This window comes from Leptopilina heterotoma, unplaced genomic scaffold, assembly GCF_015476425.1.
Source record: "Leptopilina heterotoma isolate Lh14 unplaced genomic scaffold, ASM1547642v1 Lhet_197, whole genome shotgun sequence".
In the NCBI taxonomy this organism is placed as follows: Eukaryota; Metazoa; Arthropoda; class Insecta; order Hymenoptera; family Figitidae; genus Leptopilina; species Leptopilina heterotoma.
Genome location: NW_025110913.1, coordinates 1,012,985 through 1,040,761, shown reverse-complemented (window position 1 = coordinate 1,040,761; position 27,777 = coordinate 1,012,985). Strand labels below are relative to the sequence as shown.

At 23.2% G+C, this 27,777-nt stretch overlaps 1 protein-coding gene across 5 annotated transcripts in view; it reads left to right on the top strand.

The window, feature by feature from the left end:
* LOC122500993 (tyrosine-protein phosphatase Lar) overlaps window positions 1-27,777 on the top strand; it is a 450,509-nt gene that overhangs the window by 398,727 nt on the left and 24,005 nt on the right. For 2 of the 5 annotated variants that reach the window (XM_043610191.1, XM_043610189.1), the window contains 8 exons: window positions 4,571-4,681; window positions 6,798-7,073; window positions 9,740-10,024; window positions 13,313-13,318; window positions 13,909-14,009; window positions 14,461-14,790; window positions 16,840-16,990; window positions 18,562-18,858. In XM_043610191.1, the coding sequence (XP_043466126.1) occupies window positions 4,571-4,681; window positions 6,798-7,073; window positions 9,740-10,024; window positions 13,313-13,318; window positions 13,909-14,009; window positions 14,461-14,790; window positions 16,840-16,990; window positions 18,562-18,858 (1,557 nt within the window). The remainder of the gene's footprint in view (window positions 1-4,570; window positions 4,682-6,797; window positions 7,074-9,739; window positions 10,025-13,312; window positions 13,319-13,908; window positions 14,010-14,460; window positions 14,791-16,839; window positions 16,991-18,561; window positions 18,859-27,777) is intronic. The other 3 variants (XM_043610190.1, XM_043610192.1, XM_043610193.1) reach the window with 3 other exon arrangements.

Sequence of the window (27,777 nt, the reverse complement as noted above, 5' to 3'; positions counted from 1 at the left end):
TTTTTGCCTCAATTTCTAGTTTAGAAAATACTGTCAATAAACTTGAAAATTGAACGATTATATAGTGAAAGGGAATATTATTTTTCTCTTTGATATTAGATTCAAATGAATCTTTGAGGGCGAGAAGGAAAGTCAGCTACATGTACATTAACGGGCACCTTACAAGAAATTGTAGATGAGGTCCGATTATGTATTTCGATCGCACGCGATATCAAGACAACTACTACGCCTTGTACTTGTGATGGAGTGTTTTCTCCGGTTCTGCCCACTATCGCTCAGTTAGAGGTTATATACTTTCATTTAGCGAAAGTATTCCATTTAAAAACAATTTATCGATAAAAAGAAAAGTGAAAAAAAATCACAAATCTTCTTCTTTTAATTTCCCTTTTCATTTTACAAAAAATAAATTTTCCAAAAAAAAATTCGGCAAGAAATTTATACTATTTTTAATACATTTACTTCAAAACTTTTGTATTTGAATTTTACTCATTTCATTTTTAATTCAATTTTTCTTTTTGAAAGACAATTTTTTACTTTTTCTTTTTTGGATTATTTTCCTTGAACCGTAAATTTTTGTTTTATAATAGAATTTTATGTATTTGAGTCTGTATAAAGGGGAGTAAATAATTTCTTTCAAAAAAAAACAAAACAAATTCCTATTTCCTTGTTCTCATTAAAAAAATATGACATTTTTTTCAAGGGAGAAAAAATGGAGAGGACAAGTACTTTCTTTTATGTTAATTTTCCTTTTTTCTACGCTTGTTTACCACTCCAACCAACACATAGACTCTTTACATTTTCGTCATTTACATAAATATGCTGTTTCGGATTTTTTTCTTTGCCTCGCATTTTGACAATAAACTCGAGATAGAAAAAAAAGGGGGAAATAAAGAATTTACTTTTTACAAAACTTTTCTTAATTTCTTGCGGGGGGTGTGGAAAAAATCTCACAAATTAAAATACAGTAGAGACTCCATTATCCGGACTAATGGAAGCAGACGACACTTATTCGGATAATGGAAAATCCGGATAATCGTAAAAAGTAAATTTAATATTTATTTATTTAAATATTATATAGGTAAATACTAATTTAATTTTTTATTTACAAGACAAATCGACCTTTCGTAAACAAATATTTTTTTATAAACGAATTTTACTCGTTAAGATGAAAAAAATATTTAATATCAATAATTCAAAAAAGACTAAAATCGTAAGAAAGTTCGCACTTTAAGTATTAAGGAAAATTAAATAATTAATAAAGTGAAAATTTTTGACAAAAAGTGAATAATGACAAAGAGGGAGAGAAGGCAAAAAAAATATATGTATATATACATTTAGGCGTAAAAAATACGACAAATTAACGAGTAAAAGTGCGACACTCAAAAGAACATCTAAAGTTTCCTGGGGCGTAAAAGAATTGTTGTTGCTAGTTAAAAGTCGCGAGTGAGAAACGTTTTACAGCACAAAGTAAATGTTTTGCTGGCAGAACAATTTGTATGACAATGCAATTTTTCTATTTCTTCTCTACGCTATATAGTGTACATATTTTATAATTAAAAATAGAAACGAATAATTCTTCTTTTGAACAAGAGAACTTTTGCGGGGAAAAACAATAAAAATTACTTTTTTATTAAATGAGAATTTTGTCTTGAATTTTATAATTTCAATTCAGAATTCTTTATTTTTAATTTGGAATTTTTAAATTTAATTACAATTCAGAATTCTTTATTTTCAATTTAGAATTTTTAAATTTAATTTCAATTCAGAATTCTTTATTTTAAATTTTAAATTTAAATTTAATTTCAATTCAGAATTCTAAATTAGTTTCAATTCAGAATTCAAATTAAATTTTGAGTCAGAATTCTAATTTAATTTCAAACTCAAATTTAAATTAAATTTTAAATTAAAATGTGCAATTTCCATTTAAGCTTAAAATTAAATTTTTCGAATTTTAAATTGACTTTATGATTAAAATTAAAAGTTTCGTATTTCAGTTTTAAGTTACAATTTTTAATTTTTATTTAAGTTTACAATTAAATTTTATAACAATTGAATTGATTTTATAATTAAAACTCCAAATTTCATATTTAGTTTCAAGTTACAACTTTTAATTTCGATTTAAGCTTAAAGTTATTTTTTTTGCAAAAATTTCTAATTGAGTTCATAATTGAAATTAAAAATTTCGCATTTACATATAAAATTAACATTTTCAATTTCGAATTATGCTTAAAATTATTTTTTGCAATTTTCTAATTGCCTTTTTAATTAAAATTGAAAATTTCTTTTTTAGTTTCAAGTTACATGTTTTAATTTTGATTTAAGCTTAAAATTAAATTCTTGCAATGTCGAATTGAATTCATAATTGAAATAAAAAATTTCCTATTTTATTATAAAATTAACATTTTCAATTACGAATTAAGTTTATAATTAAAAAAAAAAAAATTTCGAACTGAGTATATAAAGTTAAAACTATTACATTATATTCTACAATAAAAAAATTACGAAAATACTCGGAACTTTTTTTGCATTTTTCCTCTAACACTTCTATTTAAAAAAATATTTTCCCAAAATACAATAAAATTTACGAGAACAGCATTAAAAAAAACCACAAAAAAACTCGAGATATGAAAAATAAAAACTTGTAACAAAATATTTCGAAAATTCGTCAAAAACAAGAACATATTTTATTTAACATAAAAAGTAAACATAAAACGCAAAATTAATTTTTAAAAAAAATGCATACATTGTAACGCCAGTATAAACAGTAAAATGAAACAAAAAAAGAAACAACGAAAAACGTCTATAAAAAAAATCCTTTGAGAACGAAAAAAAAATTTTTTTTCTACTTGAAAATTAATCAGATCCTTTGAACCAAGAGTTTGACATTCTTTGTGTTGGCAAAAGAGAAGAGAGAGAGAGAGAGAGAGAGAAGGAGGAGGAGGAAAAGGGAAAAAAATATTCTTCTTTAGTAACTCAATATACAACTGGGTCACTTTAGATATAAAACAGCGTAAGCATTGCAATTGTAACCAATACATAAATACAATAAAAATGGAAAACAAGCAAGAAAATAAGAGAAAGCGTTAAAAGTTGACAAATGCGAGAAGAAAATAGTGCAAGTACACTGTCATTGTATTGTCTCTTGTTTGAAATTGCGTGTTTTTATCGGGTAATTGGTTGTGAGGATAAGAGACAACGAGAGAGAGAAAGAGAGAGAAAATACCCCTCCTCCTTGTTTCGAGCTGTTCCAAGTATGTTACGCTCGTATGTTTGTTTTAGCTTTAAGAGGTGGATGAAAAGGGTTCGGGGCGAAGGAGAGGGAGGAAAGGGGGTGTTGAATTATACCGAGGAACTATAGGAAGTGAGGAAAAGAGGGAAAGAGAGAGGGAGGGGGGGTTAAAGATAATCACACGCCTTGCAACAACCAGTTCATCATGGTATCGTGCCAGGGGTTTTTGATGCATCGGTGAAAATACACAGCACGAATGCCACCCTTTATATAACGCGTGGCCCTTCCAACACGCCCTTCCTGCAAAGTAAAACTCTATTAGCACTCCGTGTATATTGTATATATAAAAGAAAAAAAAATATAAAAGAGAAAAATATTCCAACAAAAAACCCTTCAAAAAAAAAAATCCTCTTTCACTCTCTTAACTCTCTTTCTCTCTCTCTCAAAAATTAAAAAAAAAGGAAATTTAAAAATTTACTTGAAAGGTAAAATTTTACCAATTTTTTTTTTCCTTTTATAAAAAAACGAATCAGATGCGTCAAAAGAGCCATAAGCTAAATGTTATAATTCAACTTGGCACGCAACGACAATTCAAGCATTAGATTTTTGACAGTTGAAAATGCCGAAAACTTGATGCGATGATAGCACACTTGTTAATTGTACATTTCTAGCGAGTTTTTTGCGATATCTTTCGCAATATGAAATGGAGCGATTTCATGTCCAATCAGATAACGAATTTTTTTTCCAACCATTTTTTTTTCAAGGCTTCCTCAATTATTGAATGACGGACGATTTTTTTTTCACTGTCCTTTAGTTTCAACGGTTTTTTTTTTTTTTTTTTTTTTTTTTTTTTTTTTTTGCGAACCTGTCATTTCGATAAAAAGGGCAATTTTTTAAAAAGTTATTTTTTTAATAGATCTTTAAATTTCATTGTTTGTCCTAATGGTTTTTTTTTTTAAATGAAAGTCGAAAAATGATATATAAAAATTTTTTTTTATACTCTAAAAAGAATTTAATAATGAATTATATAAATAATTACATTATCTTTCATTTTTCTATTTTCATAGTACATTTCAAGGGAAAAAGGCTATTATTATTTTATTTTATTATTTATTATTCAGAATAATTTTATTTTATTTTATTATTTATTATTAAGAATAATTCGATAAAAAATTATTCATAATAGAAAATAAAATTGATTTTAGAAAAGTATATATAAAAATTTAGTGAATTAGAAATTTTTCAATAAAAGAAATATTTCTATACATGTTTATATGGTATTTGGCTCTCAAAAAGATTTTTCATGCATATTTATGGAAAATATTTTTTTGTTTGCTTTAGGAACGCTGCAAATCACGATGTCTGAAGTCAAGGACCAAGGAAAGTACGAATGTGTGGCAAATAACTCCGTTGGTACTGAATATTCCAAGTCAACTATACTTTACGTTAAAGGTAAGAAGCATGGAAAAATATTTCCATTTCTATTTAAAGTATTACTTTATTCATTTATCAATATAAAATAATTTTAATAATAATAATATTAATAATAATAATATTAATTATTTTTATTATCATTATTATTATTTAGCCTTTTTCTTCTTCAAATTTATTATTTTTAATGCATATTGCAACAATATATAATGTATAATAAATAATAATATAATATATTTAATATATAAATAAACAAGGTAAATAGTAAAATAAATAGGTAAAATAAACAAAATAAATTAATTCAAACCTATTTTTTTGGTTGGCCACATATTTTTGGATTTAAAATAAAAGTTCTCAGTATAACTTAAAGAAAGAAGAAAAAAGAAAACAATAAATAACATTTTTAAAATATAAAAAATAAAACAAATAAAATAATTAGTAAAATAGATAAAAAAAAATAAATAAAATTAATATTAAAATACTAATATTTTATACATTAAATATAATGTTTTAATAGGATTTTTACACAATATTAAAACATTAAACGTCAATGTATTTTTTAATATAAAATACACGATGGGAATTATTAACTCAATTTTAAAAGAAGCATTTTAATTATAACCTTTTTAAGAGAATTATTAAACTTTTAGATATTAATTACTATGTTAAAATTATTTAATATTTTAGTTATTATCAAATAATTATTCGTATTTCCGTTTCTCTCACTGCAAGTAATTACTCATTATTTCTAATTATACTAATTGAATGTGTTAATTTTTAATTATTATTTAAGTACCTAGTTTAAATTTAATTTAGTAAATGAAACTTGTGATTCGTATTTTAAGAATCTTAATGGAAAATGCTAATTAATTATAGCGTTCTAATTTTTGTTTTATCAACTCTGTCAAATGTACGTACAGTTAATTATATCATCAATATTTTATAAATTTGAATTAATTTTTTGTTTATTTATACATTTTGTACATTTTGACATGTTTTACATTTTATACATTTATACATTTTTATATTTCTACATTTTTTGCATTTTTTACATTTTTTACACTTTAAACCATTTTTACATTTTATAACTTTTTTACATCTAAAAATTTTACATTATAATAAAATATATTTTTACACTTGCATTTCATATTATTATGGAAATATTTTTTTATCAAACATTTTACAAGTAAATGTAAATTTAAAAAAAAACATTTTATTAAAAATATAATATTGAAATAAAAAAAGAGTTTATGGTTTCTAAATTTATTACCGATAAAAAAAGGAGGAAGAGAGAAGGAGGGGAAGGAAAGAGGGAGAGATAAGTTGATATATAAGTAAAATCAAGAGGGGTACTTAGTTGTGCGATAAAAATCCTTGTCGAACTTGTTAGCACGTGTTTGAGTCTCGAAAAGAGATCTTTAATCTTCCCGGAATAAAAATTATAGACACCAAAATCAACACAAAACGTGTCTGATCGTAAATTTCCTTATCTACTTCTCTCTCGTTTGTGTGTTCTCACATACAAACTAAAACGACCAAAAAAAAAAAAAAAATAAAATAAAACTGTTTTTCTAACACCACATATCATTACATTATTTAGTTTCTTATCTAAATGCATTCGCCAATACAGCCATTGAAAATAGGAGAATAATTTTCTTTTTTTCTTCAAAAAAATTCCATTTTTACATTTCAAGGGAATTACTTTTAAAAAATTGCATTTTATTTCTCGAGGAGATATTTTTCTTTTTTCAACAATCCATCGAATGCGAAAAGCGAAATTGACAAATATGTAAAGGAAAAAAAATACGACAGAAGAAGTCTTTGAATTTTTATAAAAAAAAAAATGTTTGCAAATATTATAAAAAAAATATATATATAAAATATAAATGTAAAAATATTAATTTTTTTTTATTATTTTTATTTGAATAAATAAGAAAAAATCAAACTATTAATAAATTATCATTTATTTTGTCCATAAAGAAATGTTGTACGGTTTTTTAATGCATATTACAAAAAAATAATATAAAAAGAACATAAAATAGAATGTATCTATAAATTTAAATTCTAAACGTAAAAATTGTAAATTATATATAAGGGAAAAAATTTGAAGGATGTTTTTTTGAAAATCCAATTTCAGAACGTCGAGTACCGCCTCAATTTTCAATTCCTCCACCAACTGTGATTGAAGTTATGTTTGGTGCAACTTTAAATTTGACGTGCGTTGCTTATGGTGCGCCAATGCCTTATGTCAAATGGAGAAAGGAACCTGATACCGATATGACACCCGATGACAAACTACCAGTCGGCAGAAATGTCCTTATTCAAAATAATATTCAGGAATCGGCAAACTTCACATGCATTGCAGCCAGTGAACTCGGTTTAATTGAATCCACAACAATGGTCAAAGTTCAATGTAAGTTTAAAAAAAAAAAAATTAATTATCTTTTTTTTATAATCTATTTTTCTTATTTTTATGTTTTCATTTTATTTCTACTCTTCTTTTTATAATTATTTTATTTTATTTAATTATTTAAGTATTTTGTTAAATGATATTATTTTAAATTATTATAATTATTTCAAATTCTGATACATACTTTAATTTATTATAATTTTTTTATTTTATTCATTTTTTCTACTTTTATATTTCAAATATTTTTATTTTCAATTGCACGAAAAATGTTCAACTCGCATTCCTAAAATTAGTTATTTTATTTTATTTATACTATTTTTAGATTTAAAAATATTTACTTTCAATTGCACAAAAAAATATTCGACTCTCACTTATTGAAATAACTAAACAAAAAATGTAATTATTTTCAAAAATATTTAAAAATCAATTATTTTTTAAACGAATTTTAATAATATTTTTAAGAATAATGACATTTTTCGAGGAATTCAATTAAAATTGTATTAAAAATAATTGAAATTCAATGATAAGTTCTATTATTTATGAAAATAATTGAATCTCGGTAAAAATTTTTATTACTTATGAAAATAATTTAATGTTTGCTTTAAATTTTATCAACACTTTTTTTAAATAATTGAAATCTTTTGAAAAATTTTATTATAAAATAGTAGATATTGAAAATGATTGAATTGAGGATAATTTTTGAAAATAATTGAATTTTGGAGAAGAATTTTATTATTTTTAAAGATAATTAAAATTTTGACGTGGCATTTTAAAAATTTTTTTGAACATAATTGAAGAACTGCGAAGAATTTTATTACTTTTGAAAATAAATTAAATTTCTGCAATCATTTGTAACTTCTACTCTCTAAATCTGAATATGTGAAATTTCACTTATTGTACGTTATAAGTCGTCCTCTCGATCAATAAGTGCATATACACTTATAAATAAGTGAATTTTTCACTTATTCTGAGTGAAATTTCACTTATTATAAGTGTATATGCACTTATTGATCGAGAAGACGACTTATAACGTACAAATATGTGAATTTTCACATATTCAGATTTAGAGAGTATGGAATAAGTAAAATTTACAAATTAAAATTAAATGAATAATAAAAATAAACAAAAATTAAAATAAATTACTATAAATTGCTATTTATAAGTAAAATTTACAAAATCAAAAGCAAAATGTCAGTCTCTAATTCAAATTAGTAAACATTTTTACTAATTCAAATTTAAAGAGTTATGAGATGACTGAATATAATAAAATTAATAATAAAACACTAATAAATGTAATGAAAGCAATAAAATAAAAATAGATATAAATAATATAACTTTATAAAAAATGATTCTTCGTATAATATTCTAATAAAATATTTCCTATATTGAAAAATTGTAGGCGATAAAAATTTTATAAAACCTTTTTCCATCAAAGAACACACATACATGATTCACATATAGATTAAAACTAAATAAAAACCTTTTATTACAGAATTTTTTTTTGAAAATTTACACACATTTTTTATGTACTTTTTTTAAGCTATTGCTGTTTTCAAATTAATGCCTTTTATTTCAAACAAAATGTACATACAATATTATAAAATCGCTAAATCCGATTATTTTAAATGCCATAAAATACTTGTAAATAATTTTCCCTTTTTTTATTATTAGCTTTTGGGGAAAATTTTCCACAAATGAAATTTTTCTCTTTCAGGGAAAAATGAAATTTTTTAAGTTTAAGTTTTTTTTTCATTTTTCTATTATATTGAATTGACTTGTGTTCTTAAAATAATTATCTTCCATTTTTGTTGAATAAAAATTAAATTATAAAATTTTTTATTTCAATTCTTGTATTTTAGTTTATTATTTTTTTTTAATTTTTCTATTGTCTGTTTGTTATTATATCATTCGATCAAATTATTTTCTTCTATTTTGATATTTCATTAGTGTATTAAATTCTTTAAAATCAATTAAGATTTTTTTCTCTCTTTTGTTTTCTTCTTTTAATTTATTTTTACTATAGCAAAAGAGGGCAAACGTTATAAAATGAAATATTTTTAACGCAATCATCTACTCGTTGAACTCGTAATAAAAGTCAATTCTTTTTATTATTCAATATTTGTTATATCTTGTGAAAAGCTTTTTTCAAAAGCTTTTTTCAGATGCTTTCCATCAATTACAAAAGGTTTATTCGCTTCAATAACATGTGTATATATAAAAATTGAATACGTGTAAAAGCAGTCGAAAATATTTTTACTTGTTTATTATGACTTATTTTACTTTTGTTTCTTTGTTTCATTGATTTTCCATTTTTTTTTTCATTATTTATTATTTTAGTTTTTTATTCTCTTTTTTCAATTTTGTATTAATTTCACGGTTTTATTTTACTCATTATTTTTTAATCACTATTTTTTATTATTTTATTATCACTTTATTTTTTATTATTTTATTATTTTTATAGAATTTTATTTTACTTTCGATACTTTTGCTTTTTAGTGTCAAAATTATATTTCTTATTACTTTTTTTATAATCTTTTTTTTTTATTTTCTAGTGTTTGATTTAATGTATATAAAAATTTCACTGAATTTTCCTAAACTTACGATATTATTTATTTTATAAAAATATAGAAAAGGATATTTGTAAAGTTAAAAATTTTTCTCTGCAATAGCTCTTCCTGGCCCACCGGAAAACGTTCAAGTGTCCGATATTACTGCAACATCGGTGAAATTAATGTGGTCTTACAAGAGACCGGACGAACTACAATATTATGTCATTCAACACAAACCAAAGCATGCAAATCAAGCCTTCGCTGAAATATCTGGAATCACGACAATGTATTATCACGTGCGAAGTCTTAGTCCTTACACCGAGTATGAATTGTATGTCATTGCTGTCAACACCATCGGTCGAGGTCCCCCGAGTGCCCCGGTGATTGTCACCACTGGTGAAACAAGTCAGTATTTCAGAATTCATTTCCATAATCATTATATATAAATACATATATTGCACGTTTCATTTCAAAATCTGAATAGAACAAAAAAAAAAATAATGTTCTTTAATTATCTTGACACCATTTTAAATTAAGCTTTCAATTAGTGGCAAATCGTATATATTTAAATTATTATAAATAAATATTTATACGATATTGATCCCATGTACGAAAATGAATTTTCATTATATACTATTTTTAATGAAAATATTCACTTTCTAAAAATGAATAGTGAAAAAATGTCCGACTGTTTATTGACCGTAACTACTGGACAAAGTAATTTTGACAATAAGTCTGACAGATTTTTTTTTTATCACTGATAACGAAAATTAAATTGGTTTATAATAAGAACTTCTTCTTCAGGTTCTTCTTCTTCTTCTTATACAAAAAATTATTTACTAAATAAAGTAAATAGTACTACTATTTAAATACTACTACTTAGTTTCTACTATTTAAATTAAAATTCTACTGATTACGTCTGACTCAAATTGACTTCTACTACTGATATTTAAATTGCAAAAAATCAGTACATAAATAGACTGACTTAAAATATTTGATCTGACTAATATTGCCTTTACCACTTATACTAAAATATTGCAACTTTACAAAGCTTGGTCTGACTAAAAACTGACTTTTACTACTGATTTTTAAAGTAGACCAGAGAAATAAATAAAAGGTATTAATTTAAAACTTTGTGTCCGACTGACATTGACTTTCACTACTGATACTGAAATATTACAAGTTTCAAACTATTTGTCTGACTAAAAACTCACTTCTACTACTGATAATACAATTTTTCGAAATTGATAAATAAATATAGGAATTTTAAACGTTGCGTCTGACTGATAAGAACTTTTACTACTGATAATTAAATTACAAGAAAATAATGAATAAATATTTAAATTCATAATGTTGCGTCTGACTAATATTTACGTTTACTACTGATTTTAAAAATACATCATATAAACAACGCTTTGTCTGACCAAACGTTGACTTCTACTACTGAAAATTAAATTTCCCAAAACTAGCAAAATAAATATAAATTTAAATCGTTCGGTCTAACTGATATTGACTTTTACTACTGATACTGAGATATTACAAGTTTCTAACGCTTTGTCTGACTGAAAATTGACTTCTACTACTGATAATTAAATTTTTCGGAATTAACAAATAAATTTAAAACTTTGGGTCTGACTGATATTGACATCTGCTACTGATAATTATAAATTCTATGCAATTGAAAAAATTATACGAATGAAATATGTTACGTCTGACTAAAGACTGACTTTTACTACTGATTTTTAAATTAAACAAAATAAATCATTTTTAACATATTGTCTGACTGATATTGACTTTTACTACTGATATTCAAATTATACCAAAATGATAAATGAATATATAAATTTGTAATGTTGCGTCTGACTGATATTGACTTTTACTACTGATAATAATATATTATGAATTTAAAACATTTTGTCTGTCGAAAATTGACTTCTACTACTGGTACATTAATTTAAGGAATCTAGATTTATAAATAAATAAATAAATAAGAAAAGTAGTGTCTGAATAATATAGACTTATACTACTGATAAAAATGTTATAAAAATTTGACAAATTTACTGTATAAATAAAACTTTTGTCTGACTTTCAATACTCACATTAATATTACAATAAGTCGACAAAGTTTTCATCTGATGAAAAAAGCACATTGACCGCCATTTTTTTCACGAATTTCAAACAAACTTCTGACTGAATGTAACATTGACTATTAGAATATAAAATTTAAAATTAAAATTGGAAATTTAAATTAAAAATTTAAGTTAAAAATTAAAATTGCAAATTTAAATTAAAAGTAAAAATTTAAAAGTAAAATTTAAAAATAAAATTACAAAGTACCATTGAATATTAAAATTGAAAAAAATTTCATTTATCAAAATGACGAGAAGTATACAACTTTTTCAAAATTCGAAAATTTCATTTTGTCAGACATTGAAAGAAATTCGTTTTTTGAATGTAATTTTTCTTCCGATAATATCTAATATGCAATATTTAATTCCAAGTTGCACACAAAACAGAATTTCTCAATATATATTTTTCATTACTTTCTCTTGTCAACGACTTGTCTCTTTCAAATATTTTTCACCAAAATGAAACTTTACTTCCATCAAAATGCTATACCACATCAACACTTTTCATTTTTTTTTCAATTTTTTTTTATCGAAAAAAATCATCACATTTATCATTCTGAATATCTTCTTTCTGTTTTTTTTTTTTGTAAAAATAATCTTTTATTTGTATTTTTCATCTATTTTTGAAGCATATGCGTAGAATTTATTTTTTTTCATACAATTCTGCTTTTTTTTATTAAAAAAAATATATATTGTATATTTCGCTTCTGTGCTTGATAATCTTCTCATTATTTTTAACAATGTTTACTGTCGACGATAAATCAAAAGTCAAAATCAAAATCGAAATGACAATAAAAAATATATTTTAATAAAAGCAAAAAATCGAGAAAGTAAGAGTAAAAGAAAAATAAAATAAATAAATAAAATAAATAAATGAAAAAAATTAAAGTACAAGTTTCTGATTGTGAAAATTTTCGGCAAAACTTATAATTTGGACGAAAAATATTTTATCTTCGACAAAATAACAAATTTTTGATGAGAAAAGGCAAGAACGTGCGGTAATTTTTCCATTCTTTTTTTCTCCAAAAAAAAAAAAGAAGAAACATAGAATTTTTTGCACCTAGATAGTTTTTTTGCACTGGCTGAAAATTTTTTTGGCATGTATTTTTGAGGGGAAACTTTATATTTTTTCACGCTGTCCAACTGTGGACACATTTGAAAACCCATGTAAGTGAGAAGAATTTTTTATCATCTACCATTTTTTACACCTATTATATATATATGTATATTAATGTATTGCACCTCGTAAATATTTTTTTTAAAAAACATTTTCACACACAAAAATATTTATCCACTAAAAAAAAATATTTATATAATAAATACAACATTTGTCATTTTTTTCCTATTTTTTTCTAATCAACAATTTACAATAGAAAAAATAAAACAAAAAACAATCACTATATTAATCAAAAAAAAAAAAAAAAGAATCGTAGTGCACCTGTAAATGTAGTGAAAATACGAATGAAATTTATGAAATTTCACTTGTACTTTCACCGTCTATTGTTTATAGAAGCGAAAAATAATCGATTTGTCTTTTCCCCTGTAGCGGATTCAACATATGAAGGTGCCAGTAAGTTGAAAATTATGTAACTAAGAGTGGAAGTAGTGATTCTTTGGTTTCATTTCATTTACCGAAAATTATTTCATGTAGCACTTTATTTATTTCGTTTCATTTTTTCCACAAAGGGTATGGAAAAGATTTCTTGTCGTTTCGTCAATTTTTACAGTAGAATTTTTTTTAAGTTTAAAAGAAGGGACATTTTTTTACTGTACTTATTTATATTTAATTATTAATTGAATTATTATTTTAATTGTTAATTTAGTTATTAATTTATTTATTAATTTAATTGTTAATTTGATTATTAATTTAATTATTAATTTAATTATTAATTTAATTATGAACTTAATTATAAATTTAATCAATAATTTAATTATTAACTTAATTATTAATATTTAAAAAGTAAAAAGTTTATAGATTTAAAAAACGACTGGTTTTCTGGGTTATTGCACAATTTATTTTTTTCACACTTCTGAAAAAACTAGCACCAAATTTTCCTTTTATTATTTATTTGTAGGTAAAGGTCTTCTCTTGGAAGCACTAAAAAAATTTTTTGAAAAATTGCAGAGAATTAACAATTTCTTTTTTGATAATTGTTTTAGAACCTGGTACAGCGCCACGTAAGGTCCAAGTTCGGCCTCTTAGTTCCAGTACAATGGTTATTCAGTGGGATGAGCCAGAAACTCCAAATGGTCAAGTAACAGTAAGTAGTTTTCGAACAAATATTGCTGAGCTTCTCTATTTTACTTTAATTATCTTCCTCGCTTGATTTCTCTTCCATTTGATTTGAATTTCAGTGGAGAAGATTAAAAATATTTTCTTAACAAATTAAAATGTTCATCAAACAAGAATTTCAAAAAGAGCAAAAAAAATTTAACTGAAAATATTTAAAAACAAGAGAATTTAAAAAAAGAAAAAAAATTAACATAAAAATATTTAGAATACAAAAAAAATATTTAATGGAAAATATTTAGAAGCAAAATAAATTTTTTTTCCTAAATGGGAAATTAAATTTTTGGGAAAAAAATAAATAATTGAAAAAAAGGAAATAACATTTTTCTGCATAAAGGAGAGTTAAATTTTTTCGAAAAAAAATAAATACCTATTTAAAAAAAGGAAATTAATTTTTTTATTTATTTATTTTTTTTAAATAGGGTTACAAGGTGTATTACACGACGGATCCAGATCAACCAATGGCATCGTGGCAATCGCAAATGGTTGATAATAATCAATTGACGACAATTGCCGATCTCACGCCACATACAATTTACACCATAACTGTGCAAGCTCTCACGAGCGTTGGACCTGGTCCCGTTAGTCCTTGGGTGCAAATAAAAACACAACAAGGGGTACCGAGCCAACCGGAAAATTTACAGGCAGTGGAACTTGGGGAGACCAAAATTACGCTCCAATGGGACAAACCCGCCCATAGCGCTGAAAATATTCTCAGCTATGAGCTCTACTGGAACGATACTTATGCAAAGGTAAAATTTTCTTTTTTTTTATATTCAATCTACTTTTATAATTAAGAAAAAAAAAATTACCTCCCTTTTAAAATGGAAAAAGAAAAATTAGAATCGTTGCGTCTGACTAATATTTACTTCAACTACTGATTTTAAAAATACATCATATAGAAGACGCTTTGTCTGACCAAACGTTGACTTCTACTACTGATAATTACATTTCCCAGAATTAGCAAATAAATTTAAATCTTTGTGACTGACTGATATTAACTTTTACTACTAATAATTAAATAACACGGAATTTTTGAAAAAATTATACGAATTTAAAATGTTGCGTCTGACTGAAAACTGACTTATACTACTAATAATAATTAAATTATCCCCAATCTATATTAATAATCGTTGTATTGATTTCTTCAAAAATTTTAATTATTTTTAAAAATCTTGTAAAAATGTTCCGAGAAAATTCAATTATTTTAAAAAATAATTTTTTAAATTCTTATAAGAATTCAATAGTATCAATAAATAGTAAATTTTTCACAGGAATTCAATTATTTAAAAAAGCTTCAATAAAATTCTATTCAAGAATTTAATCAACATTTTTTTCAATAATTAAATTCTTTCGAGAAAATGTAATTAAAATTGTATTGGAAATAATTTAATTCTTAGCAACATTTTTATTACAATTTTTTATTAAATAATTGAATTGTTTTGAAAAATTTATTTCAATTTTCTTGAAAAAAATTGAGTTTTTTCAAATAATTTTTACTGAATATTTTGAAAATAATTGAATTTTAAGCAGAATTTCTTTTAAGTTTTTAAAATAATCGTGTTTATTATTAATTATAATTACTAATTTTTCTATTAAATTATATTAAAATTATTCATAGAAAATGAAATTCGTTTAAACAATTTTATTGGAGTTTTTATAAATAATTACTTTTTTTAAACTTTTCATTAAATTTCGTAAAAATAATATAATTTTTTAAAGTAATTTTAATTAAATATTTTGAAAATAATTGAAATTTACAAAGAATTTTATTAAAAACTCTTGAGAAAAATATTGAATTGTTTAGAAAAATTTTATTACAATTTTTAAAAATAATTGAACCAGTTAGAGAAATTTTATTTAATTTAAATCTTAAATATAATTGAATTTCTTCCTAGAAATTTTATTCAAATTGTATCTGAAAATAATTGAATTTCTCAGAAAAATGTTATTATTTACAAAAATAATTGAATTCTCGACAAGAATTTTACAATTTATAAAAATAATTGAATTGAATTTTTATTAAAACTCTTGAAAATAATTAAATTTAAATAATATTTTTAAAAATAATTGTATTCTTTCCAAGAATTTTATTAAAATTGTATTGGAAATAATTGAATTCCTCGTAAACATTTTATTATTTATGAAAAATATTTTAATTCTTTTCGAAGAATTTACTTGTTTATGAAAATAATTGAATTCTTGCGAAGGATTTTACAATGTAATTGAATTGTTTCGAAGAATTTTATTATTCATGAGAATAATGAAATTTTTGCGACTAACTGTATTGAAATTTTTGAATAATAATAAACAAGAATATTTAATATTATTTACTTAAATGTAAATTACTAGTTAAATAAATAAATATAGAGTTTTAACGTTGCGTCTGACTAATATTGACTTCTACTACTGATTTTTTAAATTAGACCAAATTAATAATTAAAAGTATGAAATTTCAGGTCTGACTGATATCTAAATCAGAATTAATAATAATTCCTATTCTTGTAGATAATTATAAGAATAATGTGATAAATTATTTTTAATTATAAATAAAAAATAAAAAATAAAAATAATAATAATATAAAAATAAATAAAAAAAGAATAAAAAAAATAATAAAAGAATTAAAATTAACAATAGGTAATAATTAATAATTACGAAAAAAAATTAGTAATTGTAATGAATAATATTAGAATTGACAAAAAATATTTCAAATGCGTAAGAGTTATTTTTTTCTCATAATTAATTAAATTGTCAACTAAAATCGTAAATTCTAATTAGATTCATATTATTTTCCATTTAGGAAAAGCATCATCGACGAATAGCAGCGACAGAAAACTACACACTCACAGGACTGTATCCAAATACATTGTATTTTGTTTGGCTGGCAGCTCGTACACAAAGAGGAGAAGGTGCAACGACAACACCTTATCCAGTTCGCACAAAGCAGTATGGTAAGCAGCAAAAAAAATTAACCGAAAAAAAACAAACGAAAAAAAAAACAGTGAATAAAAGTTCATGCAGCGAGGAGTGCCCAAAAAAGAGAAAAAAAATAATAATCAATTTTATCACTGGGGAAAAAAATAGAAAGAAATTAAAGAAGTACTAAAAATTATTTTCAATAATTAAAAATTTGAAATTGATTTCTAGTTACTTTTCTTTTTGCTCTCCATATGAAAAATTTGATTGGCACAGCAGGTAGGAGAGATGCCGTAGCGCTAGACGCTCCTGCTAAGTAGAGTAAGCTATTCTCAAGTATAAAGTGAAAAGAAAAAAAAGAAAGAAAAACCTTCCAGAAATTAAAAAAAAAATTAATTTTCTTTTTAATTTTAATTTTTTTTTTCCTTTTTTGAACGTCAACGAATTCTCAAAGTTCGTTGAAACGTGTGGGAGAGTGAGAATGATATATGCATGCCACTTTTTTTGCAAAAGAAAAATCGTTTTTGGATGCCACTTTATATATATATTTTTATATATACGTATACATATCAATACATATAACTTGCACTAAAGCACTGCATCGAATATATGTGTGTGCATTTTGGGCACCTTTTTTTAATTAATATATATATAATTCTCAATAATCTTTAATTACCTATTATTATCATTTTTTTTTTCTTATTAAAACGTCTTTGGTTCTCTCGTCTTATTTTCGAGTGATCTTTTTTTTAATAATTATATTTTCGCTCGAGAATTTTTTTTTTCTCTAGTTCTTAGACGAATTGAGCCAAAACGTAATTTTAATAATTTTTTCGTTTCATTATTATTCAAAGGAGCAATTCTTTTTAATTGGCTCCTTTAAGAAATAATTGTTTCATTGTTTTTTTTAAACAATCCTTTTCAATCACTAATTATTAATTAACGCAATTATGACTCACTCGAATAATTTATCGAATCCTGTTGGTTACAAATCAAAAAAATTTTTTCGAATGCTGCAATTTAGAAAAATCTGTACATTTTTTTAATACTTTTTTCTACTCAAATATTTACTGTTCTGAAATATTTTCTATACTAAAATATTTTTCTACTGAAGTATTTTCTGTAGTAAAATATTTTTGGTACTAAAATAATTTTTCTACTAAAATATGTTTCGTAGGTACTGAAATATTTTTCTACTGAAATATTTTCTGTAGAAAAATATTTTCTGTAGTAAAATATTTTCTGTAGTAAAATATTTTCTGTACTAAAATATTTTTGTACTAAAATATTTTCTACACTAAAATACTTTTGGTACTAAAATATTTTCGGTACTAAAATATTTTTTCTACTAAAATATGTTTCGTGCTGAAATATTTTTTCTAGAAAAAAAAATTTTTGATTCTAAATAGTTGTAGTGAAATGTAGAAAGAAAAATTTTACTATTAGTTTTTTTTTTCTTTTGGAATAACTTAGAACTGGATTCGGATATAAATTCGATTTGTGAGATGAAGAATAATTATTGATTAGTGATTGTTTATCCTGGACCAAAAATTTTTTTTTTTTTGTTTTTCGTTTTTTTCCCTTCCTATAATTGAGTGTTATGCAGTACCCGGGGCTCCGCCTCAGAATGTAAGTGGAAGAGCAGTCAGCCCAACGTCAATTTTGGTATCATGGGATCCACCACCTGCTGAACATACACATGGAAGGATTACATACTACAAACTGCAGGCCGTTGAGAGTGGACGTTCTGATTCGGAAGCTCGACTTGTCACGCTCAACAAAACGCAATTTTTGTTGGACGAACTGAAAAAATGGACCGAATATCGAATTTGGGTTGCTGCCGGAACGAGCGTAGGTGATGGACCATCAAGTCGTCCATTGACTGTCAGAACTCACGAGGATGGTATGTACCATTAAATTGAAAACAAAAATTTTTTTCTACCTTCAAAAAAAAAAAAAAAAAAAAAAAGAATAAAATAACGCCTGCAAGGAGTATGGCGTGAGGAATGCGTTCTGAAAAATAAAAAACAGCCGAATGTTGAAACATATTTATTTTTTCTCAAAAGACAGAAAAAATGCTTTTAACTTATCTGCTTTTTATAAAAAGCTCTCTTAATATTAATTATATACAAGCACCTATTAAAATTTTCATCAAAATTTAACTTCACAAAAAAAAATTCATTTCTGAATATGAGAAATTTTCATCTTTTTTCCAATAAATTGTAATCTATTTAATTTTTTCAATAATTTTCATACTTTAGTAAACTATGAATATTCAGAAACTTTAATTAATAAATTTCACTCTATTAAATTTTTTCAATAATTTTCATTATTTAGTAAATTACTTTCAATAAATTTAATTAAAAACAGAATAACTTTATTTAATATTAAATACAAAAAATAATTTATTATTAATAGTATTTGTAGCATTAATATAAAAATATTTCTCGCTTTCGAAACGCGTAAATTCCCTTTACATGATGAAAAATTAAATAGAAACATATATATTTAATATTTTTATCTCCAATTTTTTAATTCACAAAAAATTGTACAGTGCACAAAAAAATATTGCTACTTATTTCTTTTTCTTTACAAATATTTTTTACAAATAGAAAAAATTCGACTTTTTTCGTACTTCTCAAAACCGCTCTTTGCAGGTGGCAAAAGAAAAAAATATATAAAGAAAAACACAAACGGATGAAATGTCTCTTTAATAGAGACCAAAAATATAAAAGCCCGCCAAAAATCCGATGAGATTTGCGCGTTTCTAGTGCGAGATACGCCAACTTGGATTTTTTTTAAACTTTAATTATATTTTCGATTTCAGATTCCAACTAATTTCTCTTCTTCAAAAAAAAAACCTTCTAATTCCTTTCAATCTCAAACTGACCAAAAGTAAAAACACAATCCTATTTTTATGTTCTTATTCTTCATTCTTTTTCTCCATTTTGATAATATTTGTAAATGACTAATATACTCATTATTATCATTCTTTAATTTCACTTTTCATAAATCCAAGTTTATACATGAGAAAAAAAAATTGAGAAATCAAATTTTTTTTTTCAAAAATAGGTAATAAAAAAATTTATTTTTAAAATGATTTTATTTTCATTAGTATTTTCAAAAGTAATTCAAACAAAAGTTAAAACTAATTCATACAAAAATTTGAAACTAATTCATACAAAAATTAAAACAATTATAGAACAAATTTGAAACTAATTCACCAAAAATTGATACAAATTTTCACGCAAAAATTTCAAAACAGTTTCACCAAAAATAGAACAATTTTTTAGTGTACAAAGTAAGAATATGATTATTTTGAACAAAAAAAAACTAAACAAATATAAACTCATTTATTTTTCTTCAACAAAACTGTAAACATTTTAGACAAAATGCTAACTTCTTATCTTTTTACAAATAGAGAACCATTTTTTATTATTTTCACAAAAATAGAAGCATTTTTTGTTGCAGTAATAAAAAGTATACTCATAATATTTGACATTTTCACTACAATAATAGAGAAATAATTATTTTCTACAAAGTAAAAACATTAAGAAAAAGGAAAAAATTTTACCAAATATAGAAAGATTTTTTAAAACATAAATACTTTTTCCTGCAGAGTAAACATTTTAAAAAAAAGATGACACTTTTACCAATTATAGAGAGATTTTTTCAAATATAAATATATTTTCTGCAAAGTAAAAATATTTTTCTAAAAAAAATTTTGTCAATAAACAAGAAAACTTTTTGAATTTATAAATATTTTTCTATAAAGTAAAAACATTTTTCGAAATAAAAATAGCTTTTTCTGTAAAGTAAACAAACATTTTGAAAATCAGCAATTTTGTCTACAAAATAAAACATTTAAAAAAAAAGAAAAATGCAAATTTAATAAAATTGAGTTATAAATAATTATAGATTAATAATAAAAAATGTTTTCTAAAAAAACAAAAATTAATTATAATCTTTTTAAATTTTTAATCGTTTCACAACCAATATAAAAATAGCAAACAAAAAAATTTAAGATTCAGCAGTAGAATTTTGTCTGCAAAATAGAACATTTTTTTCAAAAGACAGAAAAAAGCAAATTTAATAGAAATGAAAAATATATAATTATTGATTTAAATTTAAAAAATATTTGTTAATCAAACAAAAATTAGTAAATTTTCCTAATTTTTCAATCGCTACAAATCCAATATAAAAATAAAAAAAATCCTCTAAAAAGTAAAAATGTTTGTTGAAAGAAATGATATTTGTCACTAATAAAATCTATTAAAAAAAAAGAAAACATAATTACTTGGAGAATCTTACTGACTATTTCTTCTACTAACTTAATTTTTAAAGTTTCTTCTAACTTTTTTCCCCTCCGCGAATTTTTGAGTCCAAAATTTCCAATTCTCTATTGCGAATTAAAGCCGAAAATAATATGTTCAAATAATAATAATTAAATAAGCCTTGCCTACAAAAAAAAACAATATTTTTCCTTTTTGGCTGGCAAAATTTTATATTTTTGGAAAAATTAAGCGGCGAAATTAGTGTTTTTTTTTTGTTTGTTGTCTGTGATATCCCGTTTTGTGCCCCCCGCCACAAAAAAAACAGGATTTTTTCCAGGTACACGCAGCCACGGATTTATATTTGGATCGCTGATTAATAATAATTTTTTTGCAATTCAGCGAAAAAGAAAATATGAAATATTTAAACACTAATAGAAAAAATACAATCTAAAAATATCTTTTCAGGGCCTAACATTATTTTTTTTTTTGCCACTTCATTAGATTTTCTTTGTGTGCCATAAACTTTGATGGAAAAAATAGACATAATTTTTTTCATGATACAAAAAGAAAACACATTAATTATAATACTCAACCAAATATATTTTTGTCTTTTTCTTAAAGCATTTGCAGGAGGATGATCCAGGTTTATAAAAAAAAACAGCTAGTTTTTAAGATAATTAATAATTTTACACTATTACGTATACCTTTACTTAATAATATGTAATCACAAATAATCTATGTTTTTTTTCCAATGAATTTATATAATTACGTGATTCAGTAACATTTTTTTGTTAAAAACTTCTTTTATAGTTTATTTCACTCACTTTTTGCCACGTCTCATGAAAATATAATAGAAGATCAGTAAAAACTGTCAAACTTTCGGAAGGACTTTTTCTTACTTTCGAATTCTTTTTCGTGGAAAAAAAAATTTTAAAAAGAAAATGAAAATATAAAAAAGGAAAAATAGTAAAAAGGAAAAATAGAAAATATGGAGAAATAGAAAAATAGAAAAAAGAAAAATAGAAAAAAGGAAAAGTAGAAAAATAGAAAAAAGTAAAAAACTAAAAATGAGAAAACTTTGTAACGTAGTGAATTTTTTTCGTCACAGAAAAAAAATCATTGGGTCAAAAGTTTACCGAAGGCGAAAGTACGAAATACTTGAAAGAATGACAGGGATTACTGACTACGCTTATTATTATGATTACTATTATTATTATTATTATTATCATTACTATTTTATTATAATATATTTAGCATTACACGCGAATGTATTTCACACACAAGAATATATATATAAACGCACTTAATTCTTTTTTTCACTATATATATTCTACATATATTTCTATATCTCTGATATAAGGCTCTTCTGTCTTTAGTTGAGATTTAGTTCTATCGTTTGCACATGTTTAGAGCATGCAACTTCGTTTGTTTAAGATCCCAAAAGTCCACCAGCATCCAGAAATTTAAAAAAGAAAAAGAATTTTTTTTTTCCTCTATCACCATCCAATTATCCTTAAAAGAAAAATTTCCTTTTCACCCTTCGTCAAAATAAACTAAAAGAAAAAAAGAAAAAAAACTGGAAAAACTGCACTAAACTCTACCGAGTCTGAAATTTTGAACTTAATTTTCTACAATCCCATCCGATGAATGGCATGCCGATGCATGGGATTTTAATTTTTGCCTGATAAAATACCTGCGAAAACCGCAAAAAAATTGTTTTTATTTTTTAGTTTATAACGAAAAGTAAGGGGGGAAATTTTTTTCCACCACCTGCACGTATAATTTTCTTTTTTTTATTTTGAGTTTAAAATACCCTGATAGCAAGTAATCTTGCTGGTTTTTTTTCTTTCTTTTTTGAGTAAGAATTTCTGAAACGTCCCACCAAAAAGTTGAAAATTTTTATTTTTTACCTAAATATTAATTTTTATGCATCATTTTAAAGCAATATTACTACGTAAAAGGATTTTGGAAGAAAAATCTACTCCTTTTATTAAGAATTGATTATTTTTACTACTTTTTTCAAAAATAAATTTTAGAAAAACATTTCAGAACCGATTTCAATTATTAAATTATTAATTAATTATATAATTTAAATAATTATTAAATTATTCCACAAAATTATTTTTAATTTAAGGTAATTTCTTGTGAGGAATTCAATTGTCATAAAATAAAACCATTCAGAAAAATGTTTGACTCTTTTTGAACTTTTATTTTTCTTAAAAATTCGAGGATTTTAAAATCCATGCGTAATTTTGTGAAAAATATATTTTTGAATCTAGAAAAAAATTGGCGAATGAAAAAACTGATTTTTACATTTTTTAAAGCATTTATTTTATAAGAACTTAACTTTTAGGCTGAAAATGCGTAAAAATACCATTGTTATTCAATTTTTTTTATTTGAAAATTCATTTGCTCATTTTTCTAACTAATTTCAAATCATAATTTTATATTTTTTTTATATATAAAAATTATGATCTGAAATTAGTTAGACAAATAAACAAATAAATTTCCAAATAAAAAATGAAATAATAATTTGTATTTTTTAATATTTTCAGAATAAAAACAAAGATTTAAAAAAAATGCTTTAAAAATTTTGAAAATCGATTTTTTCATTTGACAATTTTTTTTAGATTCGAATTGAATTGGATTGAATTTTTAATAAACAAAAAAATTGTTTATTCATAAAAAATATATAAAAAAAACACTTTATCCATGAAATTTCAAGTTGAAAAAAAATTCTACTTATTCTAGTTTTTTTCAACTTGAAATTTCATGGCTAAAGTAGTTTTTTTTTACATATTATTTATTATAAAATAAAAATTTTTTTCTTAATTAAAATTCAAAGTCTTTTAACAAAAAAAATTTTGCATTTGCAATTTGGATTCAAGACAAAAATAATTAAATCATTGAAATCTGTCAACAATTTTTTCTGAAATTTATTTTTGAAAAAAACTAGTGAAAATATTCAATTATTAATGCACTGAAAAAAAAAATTTATTTGATTAAAATAGGCGATTACTTTTTCAGTGTAACAAGAGTAAACAATTTTTTTCTGTTTGCAAAATCATTTTACGTAATGATTTTTCATATAAAATGCTACAAGAAAAATGAGCATTTAGAAAAAAATAAAAATTTCCAGATTTTAGTTGCATGTTTTAAAAATTCATACTCTTTTGGAAAAATTTTTTTTTTGAGAAAGTTTTTTTTTTGTAAAAGTTGTTTTTGCAAAAGGTTTTTTTTGAAAAGTTTCTTTTTTCGCAAAAGATTTTTTTTTGGAAAAGTTTCTTTTTTCTTTTTTGTGAAAAGATTGCGAAATATAATTTTCTTTTTACGGGGTAAAAAAAATTTGTCACGAGTTCACGTATACCTATAGTTTTATTGCATTCACTTGAAATCCTTTATTATTTTAGATATCCTTTACCTACCTTAAGGGGGATCCTTCAAACAGACTCGGTAAAGCGAAGTGGTATGACAGAAAGCACTGCTAAAAGCACCCTATATCGTGTAAGCTCGCACTTTGTGAAGCACAAGCAAAAAATTTTTTTTTTTTCTAAATCTTATTAAGCGAATACGTATACGCGCACCGCAATATAAAATGGTATTTTTTCGGGCACAATCGCACCGCATACATGCAATACGTCACCTCTTTTTTTTTTGTATACGCACCAATATTATAGAAAAATCATAAAAATTTTCAATTTATACCTTTTTTCAGAATTTTTACGTCGAAATATTTTTCTGAATATTTTGAAAGAAATAGAAAAGAAAATTCGAAACCGATTTAGGTAAATTTAAAAACGTAATGCTTGTATAAAAAATTTTGAATTTTTTTATGAGAAAAAAACTTAAGAAAGCACAGATTTTTTTTGATATTGTGCCGAGCACCAAATAAGCACTACTATATAAGAGCACCCTTTTGAAAAAAATGACAAAAAAGCATCCCACGATTGCCATGCGACTTTTTTTTTTTCTTGTCTCGAGAATGTCGTGACTTTGAATCTCAAAAAATGGAGTTTCTTCACGTAGAGGATTTTTTACTATATAGAAAATGCACTTTTTTTCTTGAAATGAGATCACGACTTGGCGAGACAATTGGTATGAATGTGTGTATAAATGTTTTGTGAGAAAAAATTATTTTTACATAATAAAAAAAAAAAAAAGAAATCAACGAATTTTTTTTGGTTTTCCTATGTAGGAAGGAATACTTTCGAAGTCGTCGAGAATAATATTTATGGAAAAGGAATTTTTTTTCACCTACAGAGATAATTTTTCCAAAAATTAAAATTGAAGGTTCAATCGAAACAGTGGGTTAAAAATTTTTTCTTCTATTTCTGTTTACCTTCTACCACGAATATCATTTTTTTCAAATAGATTCCAATTATTTAAAAATCTATTTTTAGGATTTGATATTTTTACAAACAAAAATATTATCTCTGTAAAAAATTTTTTTTCACATTTTCCCTACGACTTTTTTTTAATTTTTTTTCAAAATTTTTTTTACAAATTTATCTCGTAATGCACAATTTAATGGTATTATTATTCGAAAGAAATTTTCAATTTTTCTACGTTCAAGGGGTCGTGCATAAATTACTGAAGACTTTAACGGTGGAGAGGAGCTTTTTTTAACTATCAATAGAAAAAACTAGTCTTAATGTATGTAAAATTTCTTACAAATGGTCAAAAATTTGAAAAAGCGCCTTAATTAAATAAAATTATAAAATAATCTATAAAAAATAAATTTAATTAATTTATTAATCAATTAATTAAATAATTTATATTTCGAATGGCCCCTTAAGAAATGAATATAAAATTGAAGATTTTTGTATATTTTATAATACGTTTTTAAATATATATAGTACCATTAATGCAATAAGTGTGCTGGACGAGAGAAAGAGAAAGAGAGAGAGAGAGGGAAGGAACGCAAGGCGACTAATTTGATTCATTTGAATACCAATATCCAACGGAAAGTGCCGATCTGATTTTGTGTCAGTTACTGAATCGTGCTCTGAAATTCCGACTCAATGCGGCGAACATTTTAAACGCCGTTGACAGAGAGTCGCAAGGAAAGAGAGAGTCTTTAATAAAACCCCCTCCCCCCCCTTCTCAACAAATCATGTTCAGCCTTCGTAAGTAAATTCTCTCCATTTCTATATATATATATATACATATGTATACAATAAGGGGGTGGGGGCAAGGAGGGAGAATTTATAATTGCCTCACTAGTATTCACAAATCGTATATTAAGGTCCAATCAATTTCATCGACTAAAACTTTGTTTATTAAATTTAATATAAAGTCAAAATTCAAAAATTTCATGTATAATAATTAAATTTTGTAAAGATAAAAAATATATAAGAGAGAAAAGTGTCTTAACTTTTTTTTTTAATTGAAAATATTTTAATTTAACTTTGGGATAACTGAATTATCAATTGTTAATGTTATGGATTTAATGAAACAGTTTGCTAGTTATTAATTTTTTTAATTAATTATTTAATCATTTGAAAAAAATTTTTAATTGTTAATATTATTGTGAATTTAATTTTTATTTTTTAATATTATTGTGAACATAATTTTTAACTTTTAATATTACTGGAAAAAAATAATAATATATAATAATATTAATATGTTAATATTATTACGAGAGTAATTATGAATTTTTAATATTACAAAGAATTTAATTGTGAATTGTTAATATTTTTATGAATTTATTTTTTAACAATTTTTTAACAATTGTTAAATTTAAAATAAATTAAATTAAATAAAATGTTAAATTTAAGCAATTTAAAATTTTTAATATTACAGAGAATTTAATTGTCAATTGTTATTATTTCCATGAATTATTAATTATTAACTTAATTATTATCAATAATTAAACTTTGAATTAAATTATTAATTGCTAATATATTATTATGAACCTAATTTTAAAATTTGAAGATCATTGTGAACTTATTTTTGTTATCTGTTAATATTTTCATGAACCTAATTATTGTTAATTAATTAATTAATTAATTAACTTAATTATTATTTTCCGTAAATTATTAATAACATTGTTAACTTAATTGTCAATTATTAATAAGAATTTGAATTTAATTAGCTTCTTAATTAATATTATTATTATATTATTATGCAACAAATTGTAAATTATTAATAATAACTTAATTAGCAATTTTTAATATTTGAACCTAATTGTCAATTTTTAATATTAATATGATCTTAATTTTTAATAGTTAATATAAATTATTAACTTAATTGTGATTTATTATCATTATTATCATTATTGCTGCTATTATTATTATTATTATTATTATTATTATTATTATTATTATTATTATTATTATTATTATTATTATTATTATTATTATTATTATTATTATTATTATTATTATTATTATTATTATTATTATTATTATTAATATTATTATTACTAGCAAAAAACAAGCTCTAAAGCGTCAAATATTATTAACTTAATTAACAATTGTTAATTTAATATTATTATAAACTGAATTATCAATTATTAACGATAGTGTAAATAAAAAGTGTACATAATT